Source organism: Penaeus monodon, chromosome 39 (genome assembly GCF_015228065.2).
Source record: "Penaeus monodon isolate SGIC_2016 chromosome 39, NSTDA_Pmon_1, whole genome shotgun sequence".
Classification (NCBI taxonomy): Eukaryota; Metazoa; Arthropoda; class Malacostraca; order Decapoda; family Penaeidae; genus Penaeus; species Penaeus monodon.
The window spans coordinates 8,318,060-8,341,982 of NC_051424.1; the positions used below are offsets into that span (position 1 = coordinate 8,318,060).

The following is a 23,923-nucleotide window of genomic DNA, read 5'->3' on the forward strand; positions in this document are numbered from 1 at the left end:
TATATTCAGTATCATTATGTGGATAAATATCAACAGTTGTTCCTTGATCATGGGAAAGGCAAGGTAAAAAGTTACTTAACCATCTAATTTCCAGTATTGTCCTCTTAAGCTTTTTCACTTCTGTGATATTGCAATATCCGATCTACTTACCGGTATATACTACCAATTGACTAATTTTAGCCTAATGATAAAGGATTTCTTAGGGACATCACGACTACGTATTTCATAAAAGGAAAGGCATGGGAAAAACTGACACACCCTCAGCTTTCTAAACAGATCCATAGGTCTTTCAAAAAAGGTGTTTATCTCTCCTGCCTTAACCTTTTCATTGACATGTTTGTTTTAGTTGATCAAATGGACAGGTTCATGTATACGGGATCATTTCAGTGTAGTAAGGGCTGAAATTTTGGATGCAAACATTAAGAAACCATAACAGGAAATATTGTAACTTTCATTCCGCGCTCCATGCATAGTTGAAACCCCCAATTTGGGTGCTGTAGATGTTTAAAATACAGTGATTCAAAAAAGGTAAAAATCACATACATTGCACATTAAAATATAGCATACATAATTGTGATCTAGATTTGTATTTGGACTGTGCTTTGAAAGACGTTTCATACAACTTGTGGTGGAGAGGCATCGGGAGGCAAAAAGTAGTAATGATAAGGATTACCGAGCAAGTATGTGATCTCTGAATATGCGTGTGTACGCGCCAGACACAAACACTTTTATGTATATATTTATATATAAATTTTGTAAAGATATCGACATTTGCACTAATTTCTTTGTTTCCATAATTTTAACCAAAAGGAAAAGTTCTTACAATACAATGTATATTTGTATACTTATACTCGTAAAATTGAATTAATGGGAAAAAAGATATGAAATTCATACTTTTATTTTTTCATGTGTAACAATTCGGTCAGCAGTATAAATATCATACAAATATGTGTGTCTGTGCTTTTGTGTGTACAAGTGAGTGCGAATACAGGTGTTTAGAAACATTTGCGGTGGACGATGCCAGGGCCGGACTCATCGTATTCTTCCTTGGTGATCCACATAGACTGGAAGGTGGACAGAGAGGCCAGGATGGAACCACCAATCCAGACGGAGTATTTACGCTCGGGAGGAGCAATGATCTTGATCTTGATGGTGGAAGGAGCCAAACAAGTGATTTCCTTCTGCATGCGGTCAGCAATACCAGGGTACATGGTGGTACCACCAGACATGACAATGTTAGCGAACAGATCCTTCCTGATATCAATGTCGCACCTCATGATAGAGCTGTGGACGGTTTCCTGAACACCAGCAGATTCCATACCAAGGAAGGAAGGCTGGAACAAAGCCTCAGGGCAGCGGAAACGTTCGTTACCAATGGTGATAACCTGACCGTCGGGAAGTTCATAGGACTTATCAATAGAAGAGGAAGCGGCAGCAACGTTCATTTCGCCTTCGAAGTCGAGGGCAATGTAGCAAAGCTTCTCCTTGATGTCACGAACGATTTCACGTTCAGCGGTGGTGGTGAAAGAGTAGCCACGTTCAGTCATGATCTTCATCAGGTAGTTGGTAAGATCACGACCAGCAAGATCCAGACGAAGGATGCATGAGGAAGAGCGAAACCTTCATAGACGGGGACCATGTGAGTCACACCATCACCAGAGTCGCAAACCTGACCAGTGGTACGACCAGAGGCGTACAGAGACAGGACAGCCTGGATGGTAACATAGGTGGCGGGGACCTGGAAGGACTCGAACATGATCTGAGTCATCTTCTCACGGTTGGCCTTGGGGTTGAGGGGAGCCTCAGTGAGAAGTGTGGGGGACTCCTCGGGGGCAACACGGAGCTCATTGTAGAAGGTGTGGTACCAGATCTTCTCCATGTCGTCCCAGTTGGTGATGATACCGTGTTCAATGGGGTACTTGAGGGTGAGGATACCACGCTTGCTTTGAGCCTCATCACCAACGTAGGCGTCCTTCTGACCCATACCGACCATCACACCCTGGTGGCGGGCACGTCCGACGATGGAGGGGAAGACGGCACGAGGGGCGTCGTCTCCGGCGAAGCCGGCCTTGACCATGCCGGAGCCATTGTCGCACACGAGCGCACACAGTTCCTCGTCGTCGCACATGATTGTTATTGTTGAGGAAGCAGGTCACCTTAAAGAAAAATGAAGATTTATTAAAAATTAAAGATACTGCTTCTTATCGACACAGGACAAGGAGGAAAAGATTTCGTGTTGCGTAAATACGCACATAAATATTTACATATTCATGTGTGTATATATATATGTACATAAGTATGTATTTGCATACATATATATATATGTGTGTGTGTGTGTGTGTGTGTGTGTGTGTATGTGTGTGTGTGTGTGTGTGTTTATGTGTGTATACTTGTGCATGTGCGTACAAATGTATCTGTGTGTATATATACATAAGTATTATTCGCACATATATATGATATATATGTATGTATGTGTGTACGTATATATTGTATATACGTATATATTGACCTAGATATGTCCATATGCGTATTTATGTGTATGCATGTTTGCGGTTCTGTGTTTTATTGTTATGGCTGCATGCAGTAAACAGATTATACACTCTTTAGAAAGTGATCTTGCGTTCGTAAAGAAAAGCTATTTCACTGAACCGTACTGCGTCAAGATTGTTTCTCTTACATAAATGTCAGGCATAGCACGGGATGACACAAAGACAGCAGACAACAGGTGCAGCTCCCGCGCAGTCGACAATACTAGTTTTTTTTTAACCTTTTTTCTGTCGTCCACTGTGCCGCATTTGGAAGGTATTATTACAAGTGGCATTTCTGTAGAAATATCCACCCCTCATGTGTATAGTGTAGTTAGAGCAAGAAAATAAAATAATTTGAGTTTGTCGAGTATAATGTATGCGTTTGTGCGTGTTCGTGTTTTCTGCGTGCCGGCCTATGGCGTAATTACGGGTATAACTTTTGTGAAAACACATATCGAATAGATATACAAATATGGATTTATGAACACAATAACTATCGTACGCACACACTCCCGACTGCACACACACACACACACACACACACACACACACACACACACACACACACACACACACACACACACACACATACACACACACAATCATATCACACATGCAAACTCACACACATACACACTCAGACTTGTGTGTGTGAATGTGTATGACACGTATACGTACATACACATGTGCGTATGCAACTATATATATATATATATATATATATATATATATATATATATATATATATGTATGTATGTATGTATGTATGTATGTATGTACATTATATATAAAATATATGTATGAGTACACACATATATATACGTATATCTATGTATATACAAATACACACACTCACATCATATATATACATATATATTTATATATCCACATATGTATCTACATGTCTGTGTACACACATACAAATGTGTGCGTGTGAGTGCGCACGCACGCACTCATACATTAGTTTATATGCCTTAACCAGGAACATACAAATCAAGCAGATCAAAGCACCCCTTTCCTCGAAGATATCTGTAACGCCGCACGCGACCACAATCCAGCCAAGATCGCCTCGCCACCACAACACTCTTGCCCTCCACTCACTCCCAAGGGTTGTCTTCCTCACTCTTGCAGTCACCACCTACCTACGCAGCGTGGAGAAGTGACTGGGGTGAGAGGTTGGGAAACCGCTTTAAATACAATCCTCAGAATTCCTTCGCTCCTTTTTTAGCTGGTTTGTCTCTACACCTTTTTTTTTTTTTCTTCTTCTTTTGCCTCATCCTCCTACTTTTTCAAAAGTGTTCGGTGGGGGCGTTACGTGGTAAGATCAGTGCCAGGAAATGTTCATAAAGTCCCCTCTTTCGCTTTCAAAATAAACTTTACGACGGGAATTCCTATGGTGTCTCAGCGTGTAATAACATGAGCTAAAGTGAAAATACACTTTAAAAGGGTTCTACAATTCTGCTTCTCACTTATCATTCAATGAATGATAAGTGCGAGTGTATTGTAATAAAATAAGTATTTAAATGGCATTGGAGATAGTGATAATGAAAGGTACTGATGATAGGAATTGTAATAATGATAATAATAGCAAGGATGCTAATGATGATAAAAGAAATAATAACAATAATAATGATAATAAAATATAATGACAATGATAATAATAGTAACAGTAATAAGTTGTAATAGTAGTTGTAATAGTAATAATAATCATAAAAACAATAATAATAACAACAATAATAAACATAATATCAATAATAATAACAACACATTAAAGATAGCAATTATAGTAACTGTGAAAGTACCATTTATGATAATAACCATACAAATAGCAATAGCCTTATTAATAACAGTCAAAGTAATAATGATGACAATCACAATACTAATGGTGATGATTACAATAATTAGGTTATAAAAATAATGACATTGAATTTAATAGGTATAATGATAACAATTGTAATAATGATATCATAACAACAATAATGATAGTAATACTATTAGTAATAGCAATGATGATGACAATGATGATATAATAATAACAATAATAAGAATAACAACAACAACAATAACAACAACAATAATAATAATAATGATAATAATAATAATAATAATAATAATAATAATAATAATAATATTAATAATAATAATGCTCTGATGGTGATAACAATAACAATAATAATAATAGTACAAATAATAGAAATAACGATATAGTGGTAATAAACATAATCATTATCATTATTATAAAAAAATAATGGTAATAATAATAGTGATGATGATGAAAGTAATAATATTAATGATAATAATACCAACAATGATGGTGATGATGATATGATCATGATCATGGGGATGGTGATGGTGATAGTAATGGTAATGGTAATGGTAATGGTGACGGTGATGGTGATGGTGATGGTGATTGCGATGGTGATGATGAGGAGGAGGAGGAGGAGGAAGATGACGATGATGATGACGATGACGATAACGATAACGATAACGATGGTGATGATATACGCAGTGCTACGGTAAAACTACATGAAAAATTATATTGATGGTAATGATGATGACACTATCAGTTGTAAGGATGTAATGATATTGATACTAATGCTATAATACTAAAAATATCAATATTCTAATATCAGTTACAAAAAATATCACCATATTAGTACCAACGACAGTAAGAATCATAACAACCATGGTAGTGACGACAACAACAATAATGCATTAATACTATTACTACTATTAACGTAATTTTGATGACATGGCCAGTAGATGGCAGTTTGATTATTAAAGATAAAGTGAATAACACCACAACGTCAATTTACTTGTGTATCATACGAGTGCATTTTTTTCAACTGGAGATATAAATAACAGAGGCGCTATTTTAACTCTACAGTGACGATTCCGCTTCTCTCTTTCTGTAGTAAATTGCAAATATCGATACTAGGACTTATTGTACAGTTTACATCATATGTATAAACCCTAGTTGAAATTACCGTAACCTCCCCTTCATAATATGCTGATGAGCCGTAAAGCCTTGTCCAGACCAAAGAGATCAGAGTTGTTTACATTGGCCGCACGCTGGAAGAGACCAGGAACCGCTGTTAATCAAGATTAATACCTTCCCATTCCTAGCATTACGCACATTTACCGATTTATTCTCAACTAATAACTTTTTTTCGTGTTTGTTTCGTATACAATGAACCCTTCCTTTTCTACATAATATCTCTACCATTTAATCTTTGTGTCCACGAAAAATGTCATTTCTGTATAAAAGTAAACTGATATATAAATAAATAACGCGAGAAAGTGCCTCCTTCTTTCACTAGGAAGGAATGATATCAACTAAATTGTTGAGACATTTGGGGTATAAGCCTTTTTGTAGTATCCACTTTATTTATCAAGGTTTGCCTTCTACCCCTGTTTAGAGCATTTATTATCACCTACATAGTAGCCCTTCTTCTCCCCCACGACTGTACTCACGAGTTGTTGTTATTGGCAGGCCTGAAGTTACCGGACGATGGGAGTGTCTTTTTTTCATGAAAATGGAACAAATAGGTCTAAAATAACTCGAAATTCGTTATACATCTGCCGACATTAACAAAGGATTATCAACTCTTCCTCTAATTTTTGATAAACTACGGATGAAATCTTTTAGTTTTTCAAATATTTTAATCTTACCACAAGTCTCGAGACATTTAACCTAGGCAAACAAACTATAGGTACATCATTACTTCTTTGTGAGACTAATATTTGCATGGCACACAGCAATACCTCCAATACATAAACAATTACTTAAGTATTTGCCAACGTAGCAATTGCATTCAAACCCCAAAGGTCTCAACAATTTAGTTGATATCATCCTTTCCTAGTGAAAGAAGGAGGCACTTTCTCGCCGCAAAACCTAAAATAGGAACCACCTCCTTCACAGCTGAATTTCCCTTCGGCCTAAAAAAATGTTACGTCCTGTTTACTGTCCAAACAGTTTAAATAGATGTGTGCGAAGTTATAACTAATATGTATGAAATTATAAATGGATATGTGCGAAAGTGTAAATGATTATATACGGAAGTATAAAGGGATATGTACTATAAAGATGCACAGGCAGATATGGTAGATCGATATTCCGCGTGAGATTTTGATAGATTTTGATGTAAATGGGTATCTAGACAATTCTCTTCTTTTAACGGTAGGTTCATGTCTGAGCCGCCGTGGTCACAGCATGATACTTAATTGTAGTTTTTTCATGTTGTGATGCTCTTGGAGTGAGTACGTGGTAGGGTCCCCAGTTCCTTTCCACGGAGAGTGCCGGTGGTACCTTTTTAGGTAATCATTCTCTCTATTTATCCGGGCTTGGGACCAGCACTTGACTTGGGCTGGCTTGGCCACCCAGTGGCTAGGTAGGCAATCGAGGTGAAGTTCCTTGCCCAATGGCAACAACGCGCCGGACGGTGACTCGAACCCTCGAACTCAGATTGCCGTCGTGACAGTCTTGAGTCCGACGCATCTAGACAATAGATATACAAAATACATTTACACCCCGACATGTGTGTGTACCTGTGTGTATGTGTAAATTCATAATTTTATGAAGTTGCTGACTAGGGGGATTCCTTGCTATACGTGAACTGTAAAACCTTATTACTTCAATGAAACCTCGGAAAAAATAAAACTTTAGATCACTAAATCTCTTTTGCATGTTTTTTTTTCTTCTTCTTCCTTGCTATACATTTACAGATTACATTGCGTGTTGGTGACCATCAAAAGTATACGCATATATACATAAACATACACTTACTATGAGTGAATGTGTGGTCTGTTTCCTTGCTACTTTCATATATATACATACATACATATACATATATATACATAAATGTGTGTATGTGTGTTTGTGCACATATGTGTGAGTAAATGGTATAAGCCTTTTTGTAGTATCCCCTTTGATATATTGGTTGATATTGTATGATGGTCGCTACAAAACCCGGGATCATCGAAATTTGCTCTGACATACAAAGTTTTGAAAAAATAAATAAATAAATATTTCACATCAAATCTGTCAATACAAAACCATGAAACTACTTAACATGCCGATGTTTTTTTGTTTGTTTTTTAATAGAAGCAAATTTTATGGAATCTTCAATTATAATAGAGAAAGTGCTTGGCTACTCTGCGACTTGTTCATCCACACCACAGCCTTCGCTTCGGAAAGCTGTGGAACTTGCAAATGCATTTCTCAAATTCAGACAAAACATTTCTTTTTCTTTTTCTTATTACATCACATTTTTCTTCATATGGGAAATGGAAGCTGTTTAAGTTTTCCGTCTTAATGTCCTATCACACTAGCACTTTTTTCTGTCAATTTTCGCGTTTCCGTCTGAATTTGAAGCTCTTTGATAAGGTGCTAGTGTGATGGGGACTTATCAAACGGTTGTTTCTAAATGAACTGACCCTATCATACCCTATCCGTATGCAAATGGTCTGACGCTATCACACTACTAAAGCAGCAAACATAGTGGCATGTAAATAAACAGAGCACCATCCGACTGAGGTCCCGGGAATCACGTTATTTTACAGACATAATTATGTATATTGTATATAGAAATATTCTAGACTATTATATTTTGTTTATATCAATTTATTTTATTTTATTCAATACAAAAAATATTTATTTGTAAAGAACTTATGTAGCACATCATCAAGACGGAAACGGTCGCAACCGTCTTTCTGGGAAGTAGTCAGTTTGCATATGATACTTGCAGAAATCGTCAAATTCAGACAGAAACGCAAAAAATGGCGGAAAATGTGCTTTTGTGATTTGGCCATAAGTCTGCTTAATTTTTGTCTTGATCTAGTGCTACGGTGGATCTATACTATACAGGGTTTTATTACGGATGTAGAGAATGATATTGAAGGTATTTAGCCCATCAGAATCATTTTTACGTCCATCCATTTTAGCAATACATTGGTGTATTGCTAAAAAAGGCACATAACCATATATGCACCTTTTTTGTTTGTTTGTTTGTTTATTTTTTAGCAAGAAACATATAATGCTATTCGTGATTAATGAAAATATAAATTCATATCTCAGACTATGTGAAGTATATCTGAAAAATATAATGCTCTGATTAGCTGGACGGAGTTTTGTAATTTAGTATCAAACGTATTTGAGGATATATTAAAATGTATCAGTGTTAAGCGTTTGAAAGTACAAAAAAGGCTTTATATATATATATATATATATATATATATATATATATATATATATAATATATATATATATATATATATCTGTGTGTGTGTGTGTGTGTGTGTGTGTGTGTGTGTGTGTGTGTGTGTGTGTGTGTGTGTGTGTGTGTGTATGTGTGTGTGTGTGTATGTGTGTGTGTTTGTGTAGAGTCCCTTTTTGTAGCATCTCCGAAACCTCAAACATATACATCCCCAAACATGTTTGTCCTTTACATGAACATGATTGGAACTTGTTGAAACAAATTTTGTGTTGTATGCCTCTACCTTGATACAAAGTGATACACTCCAGCCAGCCAATCAGAGCGCGATACTTTTCAAATATATTTCATGTATATCTCAGAGAGGGATTTAAATTTTCGTTAAATACGAATCTTATGGTCCGTTTCTCCATATAAAATTTATATATAAAGATGAATAAAATGTTTTTGTGTCTTTTAAGCAATACATCAAATACATGTTCACTCTGTATGGTTAAAACTTTAATTCAATCATGACGCTTGTTGAATCGACATGGCAAGAATTACTAACGTGTCCGAGTTATATGATGTGGTATTGCAAAATCATTGTATACCGTTATAATGTAATCTTAAAGACTCAAAAATATCAAAGGAAAGCATGTATTGGTTAGAGTAGAAAGCACTAAGACAAGTAAATGCCTGTGATCATTGGAGTTATTCAGTTGTTTGAGGTACGATTTTTTTTCTTTCTTTCTCTCTTTCTTTTTTAATATCTGTTAATACGACATTAAGCCGGCCCAGGACTTAGTTATCGAAATATATAAAGCTGCAAAGAGTGCAGTTTGCTCACGCCAGGAACATTTATTCAGAGCACTAAGTGTCCAAGTTACCAAGTAAAACAGACGACGAATCTTGGCAGAAAAACTCTAAACACAAAAGACGATAACATTCAGATAAGGAAACATCGAACACCTCCTGAATGTTACTTTAACGTCTTATGTTGGCAATAAATCTGGTTGTAAAAGGAGTAACAAGCAAAATACTGAGTTATTATTAGATATTACCCAATGCAATTCTGGGTATTAATCAGTGTTCTTACACTGATATGAACACTTATATCGTAAGTTCTAATTATTATGACATAGGTTATAGAAATATCAGAATTACCCGTATCTAGTTATATGAGTGATTCCCCAATCTCCATCTGTTTACACGCGTTACCAGGAAACACAAAAACATTTTTATTGCCAACCTTATAGCTTCTACAGCAAGTTAAATCCACCTAGATGTTACAGCTTTAACCTAATTAATGGCATCAAGGGAACAATTAAAGGTTTTTAATGACTGCAAACATACGAGAATCACTTCATAGCTAGGCAGATAGAATCTATCTATCTGGATGTGTGAGTGTGTGTGTGTGTGTGTGTGTGTGTGTGTGTGTGTGTGTGTGTGTGTTTATCTATATACATAATATATATAGGTCTTTCCCAAAACTAAAGACCGTGACCTTGACGTGTGTGTGTGTGTGTGTGTGTGTGTGTGTGTGTGTGTGTGTGTGTGTGTGTGTGTGTGTGTGTGTGTGTGTGTGTGAGCGCGCGAGTGTGTCTATGTGTGTGCGTACTGCTTCTAATAGAGACTAGAACCTACAATAAATCAAGCTAGAAGTAAGGTATTACTTGAAATGACGCCTAATACCTAAACGGAAGACCGTGACTTTGTCATCTAACAGGACATAACATTCTTAGATTTTTTTCCAGTACCATTTCCTCCGCAAACTACTAAGAAGAGCAGCAGATAGGGCATACAATTAAAGTATTCCAGGAACTCCGTATCCACACTTTTCCAGCACCAGAAGAAAATGTAGCTAAATAAGAGAAAACGACACAATATCGGAAGCGATTGTAGTGGATGACAAATGCGTAGGAAAATTACTGAGCTAGTAGAATTTCCCTAGACAGTAATCTGACAAAAGGCACTAACAGCGAGCCTATTAGACCCAGTAAGAATTGTAATAGCTAATTACAAGTGATACTAGACTTAAGGGAAGTTAGTTGAAGTACACACGGTGCAGGAAAACTTTTTTTTTTTTCAAAATATGGAAATAACGAAAGGGACGGCGAATAGCGGTTCCACTTCCACCCACCATCGACAGGGAGGATCTCGAAGACCCACAAGTTGACCCTTCTGAAATTACTGATTAAGATAAGAAAATACAGAAATCGGTACGAGGTGCAGGTAACAGTCCTGGCCCTACCATACCAAATATACAAGGTAATATCTTGCAGACCAGGCGAGGGAGAGAGAGCTTGCAGCCACCTTAAAGGAGGTTTGCTGGGCAAAACCCCCTAATTACTAAAAATGTGCATCACGTTGGTTACATGACTGAATGCTTGACTGGAATCCTTATTCCGTAACTTCCCTGGTAGGCCTATTAAATATGCCTACAACAGCAATACATCGTCTGCGAAGTTAGTTTCGTTCAAAATACGACAAGAGCTAGCAGGCAAATATAAAGCCTTTTTTGCAGCACCCCTACACCCCTAATACTTTGATACATTGTTTCATATTATATCACGGTAGCTCAAAACACAATATAATCGAAGTTTGCACTGACATACAGAAAAAATCACGCAAAAAAAAGCAATAGAAGACCATTAAAGTATGCTGCAATGAATGTTATTACAAGCAAAAGATTGTGCAAGATTTGAATAGAAAAATTACCTGATACTCTGCAACTTATAATGTTTATGCACACCACTCTTCGCTTCGCAAGGCTGGGAAAGTTTCAAATGTATTGCTCATTTTTTGCCAAAACTTTTTTTTTTTCATACACTGTTGCGTGAGGTTTTGCATCTTATCGTATTCTATTGATCACGGCTATTTATTTGTCTCTAGATTGAACTATATCAACAAATCAAGACACACAGCCTTTTTTTGACAGTTTTGAGGCTGTAATGTTATAGAGGTACAGAACGATTCTGAAGACATTCGTCCCGCCAAAGTCTAGTATACCATGTTGGAAATTCTTACCATGTTGTTCCAGCGCCCATCATGACTGACTTTTTCACCCATATCGAGTGAACATGTATTTGATACCTAGGCGCAGAAACACTTTATGTACCTTTATCATTATATATATATATATATATATATATATATATATATATATATATATATATATATTATTATATTATATATATATATATATATATGGTAGAAAAACCCACAATGAAAAAAATAGATTTATTCGCATTGTTGTTTTTCTACCATAGTGTCAACACGTGTTTTACCAATCATATATATATATATATATATATATATATATATATATATATATATATATATATATATATATATATTTTTTTTTTTTTTTTTTTTTTTTTTTTTTTTTTTTTTTTTTTTTTTTATGATGCAATTCATAATTACTGAAACTATAAATCCCTATATGACACTACATGAAAAATATCTGAAAAGTATTGCGCTTTGAGTGGCTGGCCAAAGTGTATTACATCGTATCAAGGTAGAGGCATGTAAATTGATACAAACCAATAAGATGCTTCAACATGTTCTAATAATGTGCGCGTAAAAGGCAAACATGTATCGAAGTGTCAAGCGTCTCGGAAATGCTATAAAAATATTTGAATATATCTGAGATTGCTGTCAGGCATCATTTCCATATTTACCAAAGTAAACTTTATATCACCAATTACAGCTGTATCTAATTTATTAACAACATCTATCCACTTTCTGAGCTGCATTCTGAAAGTCGCCAGTCGGTCACTCACTTTCTGAGCTGCATTCTGAAAGTCGCCAGTCGGTCACTCACTTTCTGAGCTGCATTCTGAAAGTCGCCAGTCGGTCACTCACTTTCTGAGCTGCATTCTGAAAGTCGCCAGTCGGTCATTCACTTTCTGAGCTGCATTCTGAAAGTCGCCAGTCGGTCACTCACTTTCTGAGCTGCATCCTGAAAGTCGCCAGTCGGTCATTCACTTTCTGAGCTGCATTCTGAAAGTCGCCAGTCGGTCACTCACTTTCTGAGCTGCATTCTGAAAGTCGCCAGTCGGTCACTCACTTTCTGAGCTGCATTCTGAAAGTCGCCAGTCGGTCACTCACTTTCTGAGTTGCATTCTGAAGGTTGGCAGTCAGTTAGTTTATATATTGCTGCATAACCATGTATGTAGTAATAATTGTATGCAGTGAAAATCTTGGGAAAATGGGCTTGGTTCACATGATCAGGTGATAATCAAAATAATTATGAATATTTTTCCTCCAGCTAACATTTAGTAGTTGTGCATATGTTGTCAATGATTTCGTGCATGACAAGATGACCTAGTGTTGATGAGATTTAAAGAGGAAAACAATAACAAATAACAAACTATAAACTATCGAATCTCAGTACACTACTGTGCAAACACTGTCAGAAGCATGGATGTTGCTACCATAAATCACAGTTTATAGTAAAATTGTGATAAAACTAGTTTGCCCCACCCATTTCTTAAAGGGATATTTAGAGATTTTTCATCATTTATAAATATTCATTAACAGTGAAACATTGTTTTAAGATGCCCTCTCATGCTGAAGAAGTGTTAATGCGACGTTACTTTAATGATTTTATGTTTCATGATCTGTAGCATAATAAATCTATAGCGAAGAAATATATATAATACTGTACGGCATTGCCACAATAAAACAGCAGAGCTTTTTTATTATTTACCTTGCTTCTGGCATTTTAATACCAGCAGATCACATTAGGCTTTCAAACTCGAAAATCTTAATACGTTAATCATAAACGACGGAGTTTTGTTTTTCATTTGCATATGAAAATATATACTGTTCCCTCTCCACCTTTCAGACAGATGGTTTTACATGCTAAGGTATCCTATTCTCTAGCCTGGTGAAGCTATGACTTAGTATCCCAGTTAATTTGTTTTGTCTATACATTTCATACGACGTTCTTAAATCCACATGGTAGAGTATAAGGTTCTAACATAGTTAATACGAGAGTGAAATTATTTTCGGTTTAACCAAGTGCAAGCTTAATTTTATAAATTTTATATTTTTCACATATTATTTGATATACCCTTGCAATATCATTGTCCACTGGCCTTTTGTTTATTCATCCATAGCAAAGGAGAACCATGTGATCGATTGTGAGCTAAAGCTTCCAACATCGCAGCTCATCCAGGATCTAATCGTTATTATGCCATTATATTAATACCTTTATTGGTATATACAGTTTCCATTTTCATTAATAAGATTTTTACTCTCACTTTTCCCCTCACCTTTTATCACGGGCATTTTTTTTTTATTCCAAAAGCCTAAACATCTAGATCAGTTATTATACGTCCCATGTATTGGAAGATAAATGTTTATTTATTCTTCATATTATTTCTTTGGTATGATTTGTTAATCTCAGGCGTCTGGTGAATTTAAGATGAAAATTAAAAGCATCGATAGAGCGAACGTTTTCTGTGGACAAGATAGCTAGAAAGAGCATATCCATGTCACCACCTGTTCTGTATGTAGATGGCATAGTTCTCACAGACAGACAAAAAAGAAGATGATGCAAATGAGCTAGTTAAATCCATGGTAGAGATCTCCTCTGGAGCATATTACACTGTCCGATTCTTCACCCCTGGGCCGGCCTGAGCAGGAGTGACGCCCAGCGTCATTCTTCAGTAGGACTGCAGCAGAACTTCCATATAACATTTTTGCGCTGAGTTGGATTCTGCTTTGCAGCTCTGCTGTAAGACTGTCCCAGGAAATGATATTCCATACCAAATGATATCTCACTTATCGGAGAGCTCCCAGAAGTTACTGTTCAATAGGATCTTTAGGGAGAATGCAGTGCCCTTCACATGGAAAAAAGCTATAATCATTCTTATCCCCAAACCCGGCTAGGATGCTTCCGTACCAGGGAATTACAGACCAGTTTCTCTCAACAGCTGCATCTGCAAGCTGATGTAGAAAACGGTAAAAATCAGGTCGACGTGGCTGCTAAAAAACGTGCTTACTCCATATCAGTATGGGTTTAGAAAATTGAGATCGACCACAGATACCCTTGCGAGACTGTATACGGAATTCTTTCACACAGTGACGTCACATGTTATCAGCCTTCTTTGACCTAGAATAGGCTTATGATACTCTGAAACTTTGCTACTATGAAGCTGTATGACGTTGGTTTAACAGGAGCATTACTTTCCTTCATTCAGAGCTTCCTTGCTGGTAAGAAGTTTAGAGTGCGGATGGAGAAACAACTTCTCTAACATGGAAGATCAGCTGAAAGGGATCCCACGAGGGAGTGTTATAAGTGTTTGCCATTGCTATAATTGACATCATAAGGTTCTCTTGTAGTCTGCATGTGGATGACTTAACAATGTACTGCTCAGGAGAACGCTTACGGGATGTGCAAGGACACATGTAGACTGCAGTAAATCAGGTTGTGCTATGGGCAACATACCATAGGTTTAAATTCATTCCAAAATCATGGCTGTGCTTTTCCACAAAAGAGGAAAGTTACATCCTTCTCTCTGTTTAGGAGTAAACCCATTGCGTTTTGTAAAATAAGTGACGTACTTGGGTCTATTTTTTTACTCAAAGCTTACTTGGGTGCCTTGCATCAAACAGGTGAAGCCGCTTCTGCGGCTGTACAGAGTGCTTATTTATGGCAAACTTGATATGGATGTGAGGCTTATTCAATCTGCAACTCCCACTCATCTCCTAATGTTGGACTCAGTTCACAATGAAGCTCTCAGAATCTGTAAAGAGGCTTTCAGATCTTCACCTATGGATATCCTGTATGCTGAGAGTGGAGAACTACCTCTTTCAGTACACTGGAACGTGATTTACTACACGAGATTGCATAGGATTCCGGGATCTCCTACATCCAGATCGATTTTCTACCCCCTTGAGGACAGCCGATCCTATGGTAGGAGAATGAGTACTCCTGTGGAAGATCTCAGTTTGAATCTCTTCCAGCTCCCCCCTTGGACCAAATCTACTCAAGGTGGATATGGTCGGAATAAGGAAGTGAGAGAGATCTGAACAGAAATCAGGGAGAAATTTCGTCAACACACCCGTAAGTACCAAGAATCAGATGCAATATATGCAGATGGTTTGAAAGCTAAAAATGGGCTTTGCAGCAGTGAGCAGGACGGAGACTGCAGTTGGCAGTCTTTTTTCGGCAGTCTCGATCTTTACTGCAGAGTTATATGCCACCTTTGCATTAGTCAAAATGACTGGAGATCTTAGAACTATTTTGTTGTAATATATCGTGACTCTCGTGTTGCTTTGCAATCAATGAAGAGCTTAAACTCATCACATCCAGTGGTAAGGCAAGTTCACGATTGGCTCGCACTGATGTCAGCACGTAAAAAGATAACTGTGTTAGGTGCCAGCGCATGTTGGTACCAGTGGAAATGAGTGAGCTCGTTGGAAGATCAAGGCAACTGCCGCTCAGCCCTATGATGCTCGTCTTCCTCTCCCACACAGCGACTTAAAATCCAGCATCAGAAGTTGTCTTCGTGATAAATGGAGGGAACGATGAAGACGTACCTCTAGAAACAAACTGCAAGAGATTAGAAATGACATTGGCAGTTGGGTGACTTGTCCATCCCATCCGACAAGTAGATGTGTTAACAAGGCTAAGAAAATTTGGCACACAAGATTGACTCATGGATCGATGATAGCTGAAAGTAAAGCACATTGTGATGGATGCCAAGAGCTAATGATAGTCGCACATTAGTGGAAAGACGTGCATCATTCTCAGACGAAACACGTATGTAATTGTCTCCCCATGTACAGTGAAAAATGTATTTGGGGAGGTTCGTGACATAGAAGGTATTAATATACTCATAAAGCATATTTATGCTTCCGTTGTTAATATAATGTTTATTGGTTTTTATTTTTACTTATAAGAGACATTATTCACTGATTTGTTTAAATGTTTTAAATATATTAACATTTTAATCCCACAAGGTATTCGCCACTAATGACCTTAGCTGCTGACGCGGCAGATAACTTTATATAATCAGTCGATCTTATTGACACTTTGTTTTTCTCTTTTCAAGCAACGTTTTCAGATGAGTGCAGCATATAACAACGAGACAACAAAAAAAAGAGACGAGCTTTAGGCGTATTCCCCGCAATGTGAAATGAAAGCATTAAAGTTTCCACAGGCGATGATGAGGGGTGGAATTTCGATGCAAAGTAGAATCGTATTATTCATTATCGGAGGCGCCATGAATATAGGCCAGTATAAGAACGTATTGTGGAAGAAATCATAAGAATCATTTCTTATAAGACCTAGTTTCAAAACCAACCAATCCTAAATGTGGACCCCACTAAATAAACAAATTCACATCAAGGAACATCTGATTACTAGGTTAAAGAATGTCTAGGAGAATTCAAGGAGGATTTAGGAATACTGTAAGAATCTCATTAGAGCGATCCCAGTACTTATCAAAGATCTAAAAGATGCAAGAGGAGAACTAACGAAGTACAATACTAACTTTGATATTATATATAAAATAAATGTTGAAATACAAATCTTTTCATATCAAGAATCGTCAGAAGTCAAACCTATACATGCGTGTATGTATCTATATCTCTATCTATCTATCTATCTATATCTATATCTATATCTATATCTATATCTATATCTATATCTATCTATCTATCTATCTATCTATCTATCTATCTATCTATCTATCTATCTATCTATCTATCTATATATATATATATATATATATATATATATATATATATATATATATATATATATATATATATATGCGTTGTGTGTGTGTGTGTGTGTGTGTGTGTGTGTGTGTTGTGTGTGGTGTGTGTGTGTGTGTGTGTGTGTGTAAGTAAGCATATGTGTGTGTGTGTAAATATGTATATATACACATGGATATACATATATGTATATATATATATATATAATATATATATATATATATATATATATATATATAATATATATATATAATATATATATATATATATATATATATATATATATATATATATATATATATATATTTGTGTGTGTGTGTGTGTGTGTGTGTGTGTGTGTGTGTGTGTGTGTGTGTAACCATATGTGTTTGTGTGTATGAACATGTATATACATATATATGTATCTGTATATATCCATATATATACATATATACATATATATATATATATATATATATATATATATATATATATATATATGTATATATATATATATATATATATATATTATATGAAATTTATGTATATATATCTATATGCAGGCATGTGTTCATATATGATATACACATATGTGTGAGTGTGTGTATGTATTACGTGCATTTGCGTAAGCTTATGTGTATCGAGTTGTTGTTGTTGTTTTTTTTATATCCTATATATAACATCTACACTCTGCTTTCTAAGCGTATTAACATTTTTTTTCTAAAACATTACTTTCGTACAAGACAAACAAAATGTATACAGTTATTATTTATTAAAACCATACATCTATAAAGCTTAGAAACATTTACGGTGGACGATGCCGGGACCGGATTCCTCGTACTCTTCCTTGGTGATCCACATGGACTGGAAGGTGGAGAGGGAGGCCAGGATGGAACCACCGATCCACACGGAGTATTTACGCTCAGGAGGAGCAATAATCTTGATCTTGATGGTGGAAGGAGCCAGAGTTGTGATTTCCTTTTGCATGCGGTCAGCAATACCAGGGTACATGGTGGTACCACCAGACATGACAACGTTAGCGAACAGATCCTTCCTGATATCAATGTCGCACCTCATGATAGAGTTATGGACAGTTTCCTGAACACCAGCAGATTCCATACCAAGGAAGGATGGCTGGAATAGAGCTTCGGGGCAGCGGAAACGCTCGTTACCGATAGTGATGACCTGACCGTCAGGAAGCTCGTAGGACTTATCAATGGATGAGGAAGCAGCAGCGACGTTCATCTCGCTCTCGAAGTCGAGGGCGATGTAGCAAAGCTTCTCCTTGATGTCACGAACGATTTCACGTTCGGCGGTGGTGGTGAAGGAGTAGCCACGCTCAGTCATGATCTTCATCAAGTAATGGGTCAGGTCACGACCAGCCAAGTCGAGACGAAGGATAGCATGAGGAAGAGCGAAACCTTCATAGACGGGAACCATGTGAGTAACACCATCACCAGAGTCGCAAACCTGACCAGTGGTACGACCAGAGGCGTACAGGGAGAGCACGGCCTGGATGGTCACGTACATGGCGGGAAGAGTGAAAGACTCAAACATGATCTGAGTCATCTTCTCACGGTTGGCCTTAGGGTTGAGGGGAGCCTCAGTGAGAAGTGTGGGGGACTCCTCAGGGGCAATACGAAGTTCATTGTAGAAGGTGTGGTACCAGATCTTCTCCATATCGTCCCAGTTGGTGATGATACCGTGTTCAATGGGGTACTTAAGGGTAAGGATACCACGCTTGCTTTGAGCCTCATCACCAACGTAGGCGTCCTTCTGACCCATACCGACCATCACACCCTGGTGACGGGCACGACCGACGATGGAGGGGAAGACGGCACGAGGGGCGTCGTCTCCGGCGAAGCCGGCCTTTACCAGGCCGGAGCCATTGTCGCACACGAGCGCACACTGGTCTTCGTCGTCACACATAGTGGTGGTCAGAAAAGCAGGGAATTACCTGAAACGAAATGATATGCACATTAAACACTGCTTATAAATCTGGTCTGTAAAGGTGTGTACAATGTAGGTAAAAATAAATCACTCTCCTTTCCCTTTTCCTTTGTTCTTTCACCTCCTTATCAATGGTTTTCTCGTTTTCTCTTTTCCCTCTATAGGACTTTCGGCTGTTTTCTAACACACTTCCTTCTTTATGTTCTTATACAGTCTTTATTATAATTATCAATCTCTCTCTGACCCATTATTCTCTTCCCTCTCTTTTCTTTGGATACGACTTTCTCATTTCTAATATATATTTGTTTATTCTTTCCTCTCTCTAAATGTCTCTCTCTCTCTCCTCTCTCTCTCTCTCTCTCTCTCTCTCTCTCTCTCTCTCTCTCTCTCTCTCTCTCTCTCTCTCTCTCTCTCTCTCTCTCTCTCTCTCTCTCTCTCTGTCCTACTATCCTCTTCTCTCCCTCTCCACTGCAGACTGCTTTGCACGTGGGGAACACAAACTCATTTCTAATATATATACTCGTTTATTCTTTCCTCTCTCTCTCTCTCTCTCTCTCTCTCTCTCTCTCTCTCTCTCTCTCTTCTCTCTCTCTCTCCTCTTCCTCTCTCTCTTCTCTATCTCTTTACAGTCTTCTCTCTTCCTCCATGTGATTCTTCTGGTCACTCATTCTAACTATACTCTTTCTTCCCTTCTTTCCTCTCTCTCTCCTCTCTCTCCTCTCTCTCTCTCTCTCTCCTCTCTCTCTCCTCTCTCTCTCTCTCTCTCTCTCTCTCTCTCTCTCTCTCTCTCTCTCTCTCTCAATACGAGTTCATTGTAGAAGGTATGGTACCAGATCTTCTCTCTGTCCTCCCAGTTGGTGATGATACCGTGCATGAGGGTGAGGAACACAAACTCATTTCTAACATATACTCGTTTGTTCTTTTCCCCCCTCTCTTTCTCTCTCTCTCTCTCTCTCTCTCTCTCTCTCTCTCTCTCTCTCTCTCTCTCTCTCTCTCTCTCTCTCCTCTCTCTCTCTCTCTCTCTCTCTCTCTCTCTCTCTCTCTCTCTCATTCACTCTCTCTCTCTCATTCTAATTCTCTATCTCATTCTATTCCCTATCTATCATTCTAATCTCTCTCTCTCTATCTATTTATCTATCTATCTATCTATCTCTGCTTTGGATAACCACTTACACTCAGAAAACACCAGATCACCCTTTCCCTTTCTGTCTTCTCTTTCTCTTTTCTTTCTTCCTATGAAATGCACTTACAACTGGGAAGCAAGACCCCTTTTCTTCCTCACAGCCGAAAACACACTGGGAGCACCACTACACTTGTTTCACTTCTCGTAAGCTCAGTGACCAGCCACGGACACTAAAAACATGCTTGGCCATCTACCACTGACCACACACACAACCGTAGCCCGTACCTGAGTTTAGAGGGTCTCTGACTACCCTTCTCCCAGGCCAATAAGCGCCTTAAATACTAAACCACTGAAACCCGTCAGCGAAGGAATGCAGCGGTGAGCCAGGGTAGCCTAATTGTACTGAAATGACGGCAACCGCATAAGGCGAGGGATTACTGCCCGGTGATAACCTGCGTGGAATGTTGTCCCTGGCGAGGTAAGTGTACAGCTGCAGTTTGCACATGTTACTAAGCCTTGTTTTCCCCTTGCACTTGCTTTATTTCTATTTATTCGTTTATTATTTTTTATTTGTTTATTTTACACGCCCATTTGCGGTGCATATATGTGTGCGTGTCATTTCTATGAGTTTCTCTTATGGTTGTAAATCTGTGTACTGGAAGCAATTTATTTGGTGCTTTATTTCACTTTCTATAACCTACGTGATACTGCATTAAGACATTTATCCGCATTTTGCATTGCGTCGAGGCAGGCAACACCCGAAAGTTATCTGCAAAATCTCAAAGAAATTATCATAAGAATAAGCTATAACTTCAATCGTGAATTAATAAGCACATGTCCCTTATACATATCCTCTTCCGAAGCCTTTAAAAAAATTAGTATATTCATAAGAGGGCCCCTTAGAGAATTGTATTTTGGTGATTTAGAATTACAGGCTACGTGTTGTATATGAAATATTATTTGGAAGAATCTACTGTTTATTAGAACAGCGATAATTACGGAACGATGTCCGTATATAACTGCGAATAATATCAGAGTTGTTCATATGTCCTTAAAAATTAGTTCTAATCTTGGATTGTTTTGTTGTTTTTCCTGTACATCAATATATGAAATGACGTCAGCAGGTTAAAGAAATATATAGAATTATGAACTGATTTTAACCCGTATTTGATAGAAACCAAGATCTCATTCAGTCACTGATCCTTTGAATATTTTTAGTCAGTCATTCCACTAACTGCTTATTTTCGAGTTTTATCTTTACAACCAAAATTTTAAGTTCCACGCGTTTGCATTTTTTTTTTTTAGGGTGGAGGGAGGCTACGATATTATGCAACTTTACTCGTGTAATTATTATGATTCATTTCCTCCACGCCCTAGGTCTTAGATCTGTGGTTCCCTAAGTGAGCGGTACTGTCTCCTGTTGGTAGTGAAAATGTCCAAATGAAGAAAAATAGACTTTGCAAAAATTTAATTAACGTAAAAGATGTTCGTTCTATTTTAATCTGTGCCCTGAAGCCGGTATTTCTGTATGGTTCTCTATTGGGATTTGCTGTGATTTACATGGTCTTGTATTTGTTATTTGTTACCATTTTCGTTTTGTCTTTCTCGTTTGGTCGACGACGATTACTGAGCACCGTCATGTTAACAATGAATAAAAATCAATACACAACCCCCTGGTTTCCGACAGTTTCAGCAGATCTACTTTGTCATTTGGAGATTTTGAACGTTTGTCATTTCACCAGTCCACTTCTGTTCTCTGTAATGAAATACCAAAAATGACATTGAAGCTAATTTACAACTACAAGAAAAAGATGTTAACCTTATCAGAGTTACATCAGGTCGTCTACGTTTCTATCCAGGTTACAATTATACACGCGTAGCATTTCCCGTAGAGAGCTATTTCAGTTTCCGAGCCTCACTGAATCAGACGGGAAGAGCATGCCAGGCGATGACCTTCGAGGGTGTTTTGTACACCTGGGGAACTGCATAGAGCTGATTTTAGATGTCAGCAATGGAGAGGCGGGAATGGTGGAGGAAGACCGTACATTCACTCCACTTAAGATCAAGATTGTTTTGTTACAAATGATATGATATGATATATGATATGATATGATATATATATATATATATATATATATATATATATAGTAGAGAATATAGAGAGAGAGGAGAGAGAGAGAGAGGAGAGAGAGAGAGAAGAGAGGGGAGAGAGAGAGAAAGAGAGAAAGAGAGAAATCACGTCTGCCATGCAATCTGGGACAAAGGCAAGATGTAATTTCTTGCCTATAGCATAACTAGCAAAGAGGCTCCGACTGGCCTCTAAAAAAAAGTATTTTATATAAGAATAATTCTTTAAGCATCTCAAGCATGACGCTGGGAACCTGATGTCCTTGCGCCTAGCTCATTCACTGCACGTGAGATGCAAATTTTCCCTTTGATATTACTAGAAACAGAATATTTTATTACGTTCTTTCATTTGTGATTTGTGTACGCTCGTTTACTAGATTACTTGTTTTGGCATTTCCATAATCAATAAATACCAAAGAAGTGCGTGGTGCCAAGGAATGCTAGGGAAAAGGTATGGGTATCATTGTCTTAGATGATATACTAGGTTAATTTGGCAACTGCATGTTGTAAGGGAAAATACGGCAAATATTTGTGTTCCGCTTTGATCACATCTCCTCAGGTTGTTTTTTTCTTGGATTTAAAAGAAAAATCGCGGTAAAACAAAGAAAATGTAATGCCACAACGGTAAGTTATTTTCTGGGACTTACAGGATGAAACAGCGTTGCGGCATCAACGCACTGCCAAATGTCTCCAACTGTAATTGAGTGCAGTACATTCCTATACTATATACTTGGCTAACAAGGGATCCCGAAAGACTGATGCTTTTTTTTATCAAGTTTATTAAAATAGCGATTTCAAGAAGCTGTTGCATCTGAAGAAATGGAAGCAGGGCGCCTGTCAGTACAATTGTCATTTACAATTTGCGATATAGATTATGTCAATACAAAAATATATGTATATAAATTAGTTTGAGGTGAGTTTGTTAGAAGAGCAGATAACACACTGCATGATTTTCTACTCGCAATAAGTGCGCCGCGTTTCAGTTTATTGATGATTCAGAGAAATGAGGATAGGGTGATTAGTTTAGTCCTTTATTTACCACCCTGGCTAACTGCACAGGCGTGGGCAAGCTGTGGTACATTTGATGCATGGTTATAACATATAATGGTATTACATTTCAATTTTAGGCTATAACATTATTATGATAAATACTATATCAATTAAAGGAAAGGAACAATTACACAGTCGTTTATCTACTCATCTGCCACGCCGGCGTACAGCTTGGGCGTGGAAAGGCATTGCTACATTTGATATGCAGTCATGTGATGCTACATTCAAAATTTAGGATA

At 37.5% G+C, this 23,923-nt stretch overlaps 1 protein-coding gene and 1 pseudogene across 1 annotated transcript; both read right to left on the reverse strand.

Annotated features, from left to right (window-relative positions):
* Positions 1-889: 889 nt before the first annotated feature.
* On the reverse strand, positions 890-2,156 carry LOC119597651 (annotated as a pseudogene).
* A 16,033-nt stretch (positions 2,157-18,189) lies between these two features.
* On the reverse strand, positions 18,190-20,866 carry LOC119597652 (actin-like). Its single transcript, XM_037947246.1, has 2 exons — positions 20,793-20,866; positions 18,190-19,391 (listed from the first exon to the last, which is right to left on the reverse strand). Exon 2 carries the CDS (start codon positions 19,361-19,363, stop codon positions 18,230-18,232), a length of 1,134 nt encoding a protein of 377 aa, XP_037803174.1. The 5' UTR covers positions 19,364-19,391; positions 20,793-20,866; the 3' UTR covers positions 18,190-18,229.
* Between the last annotated feature and the right edge of the window lie 3,057 nt (positions 20,867-23,923).

Bases quoted from the DNA above. Each gene is read 5' to 3' on its own strand.
- LOC119597652 (XM_037947246.1), bottom strand. From the start codon at position 19,363: ATGTGTGACGACGAAGACCAGTGTGCGCTCGTGTGCGACAATGGCTCC.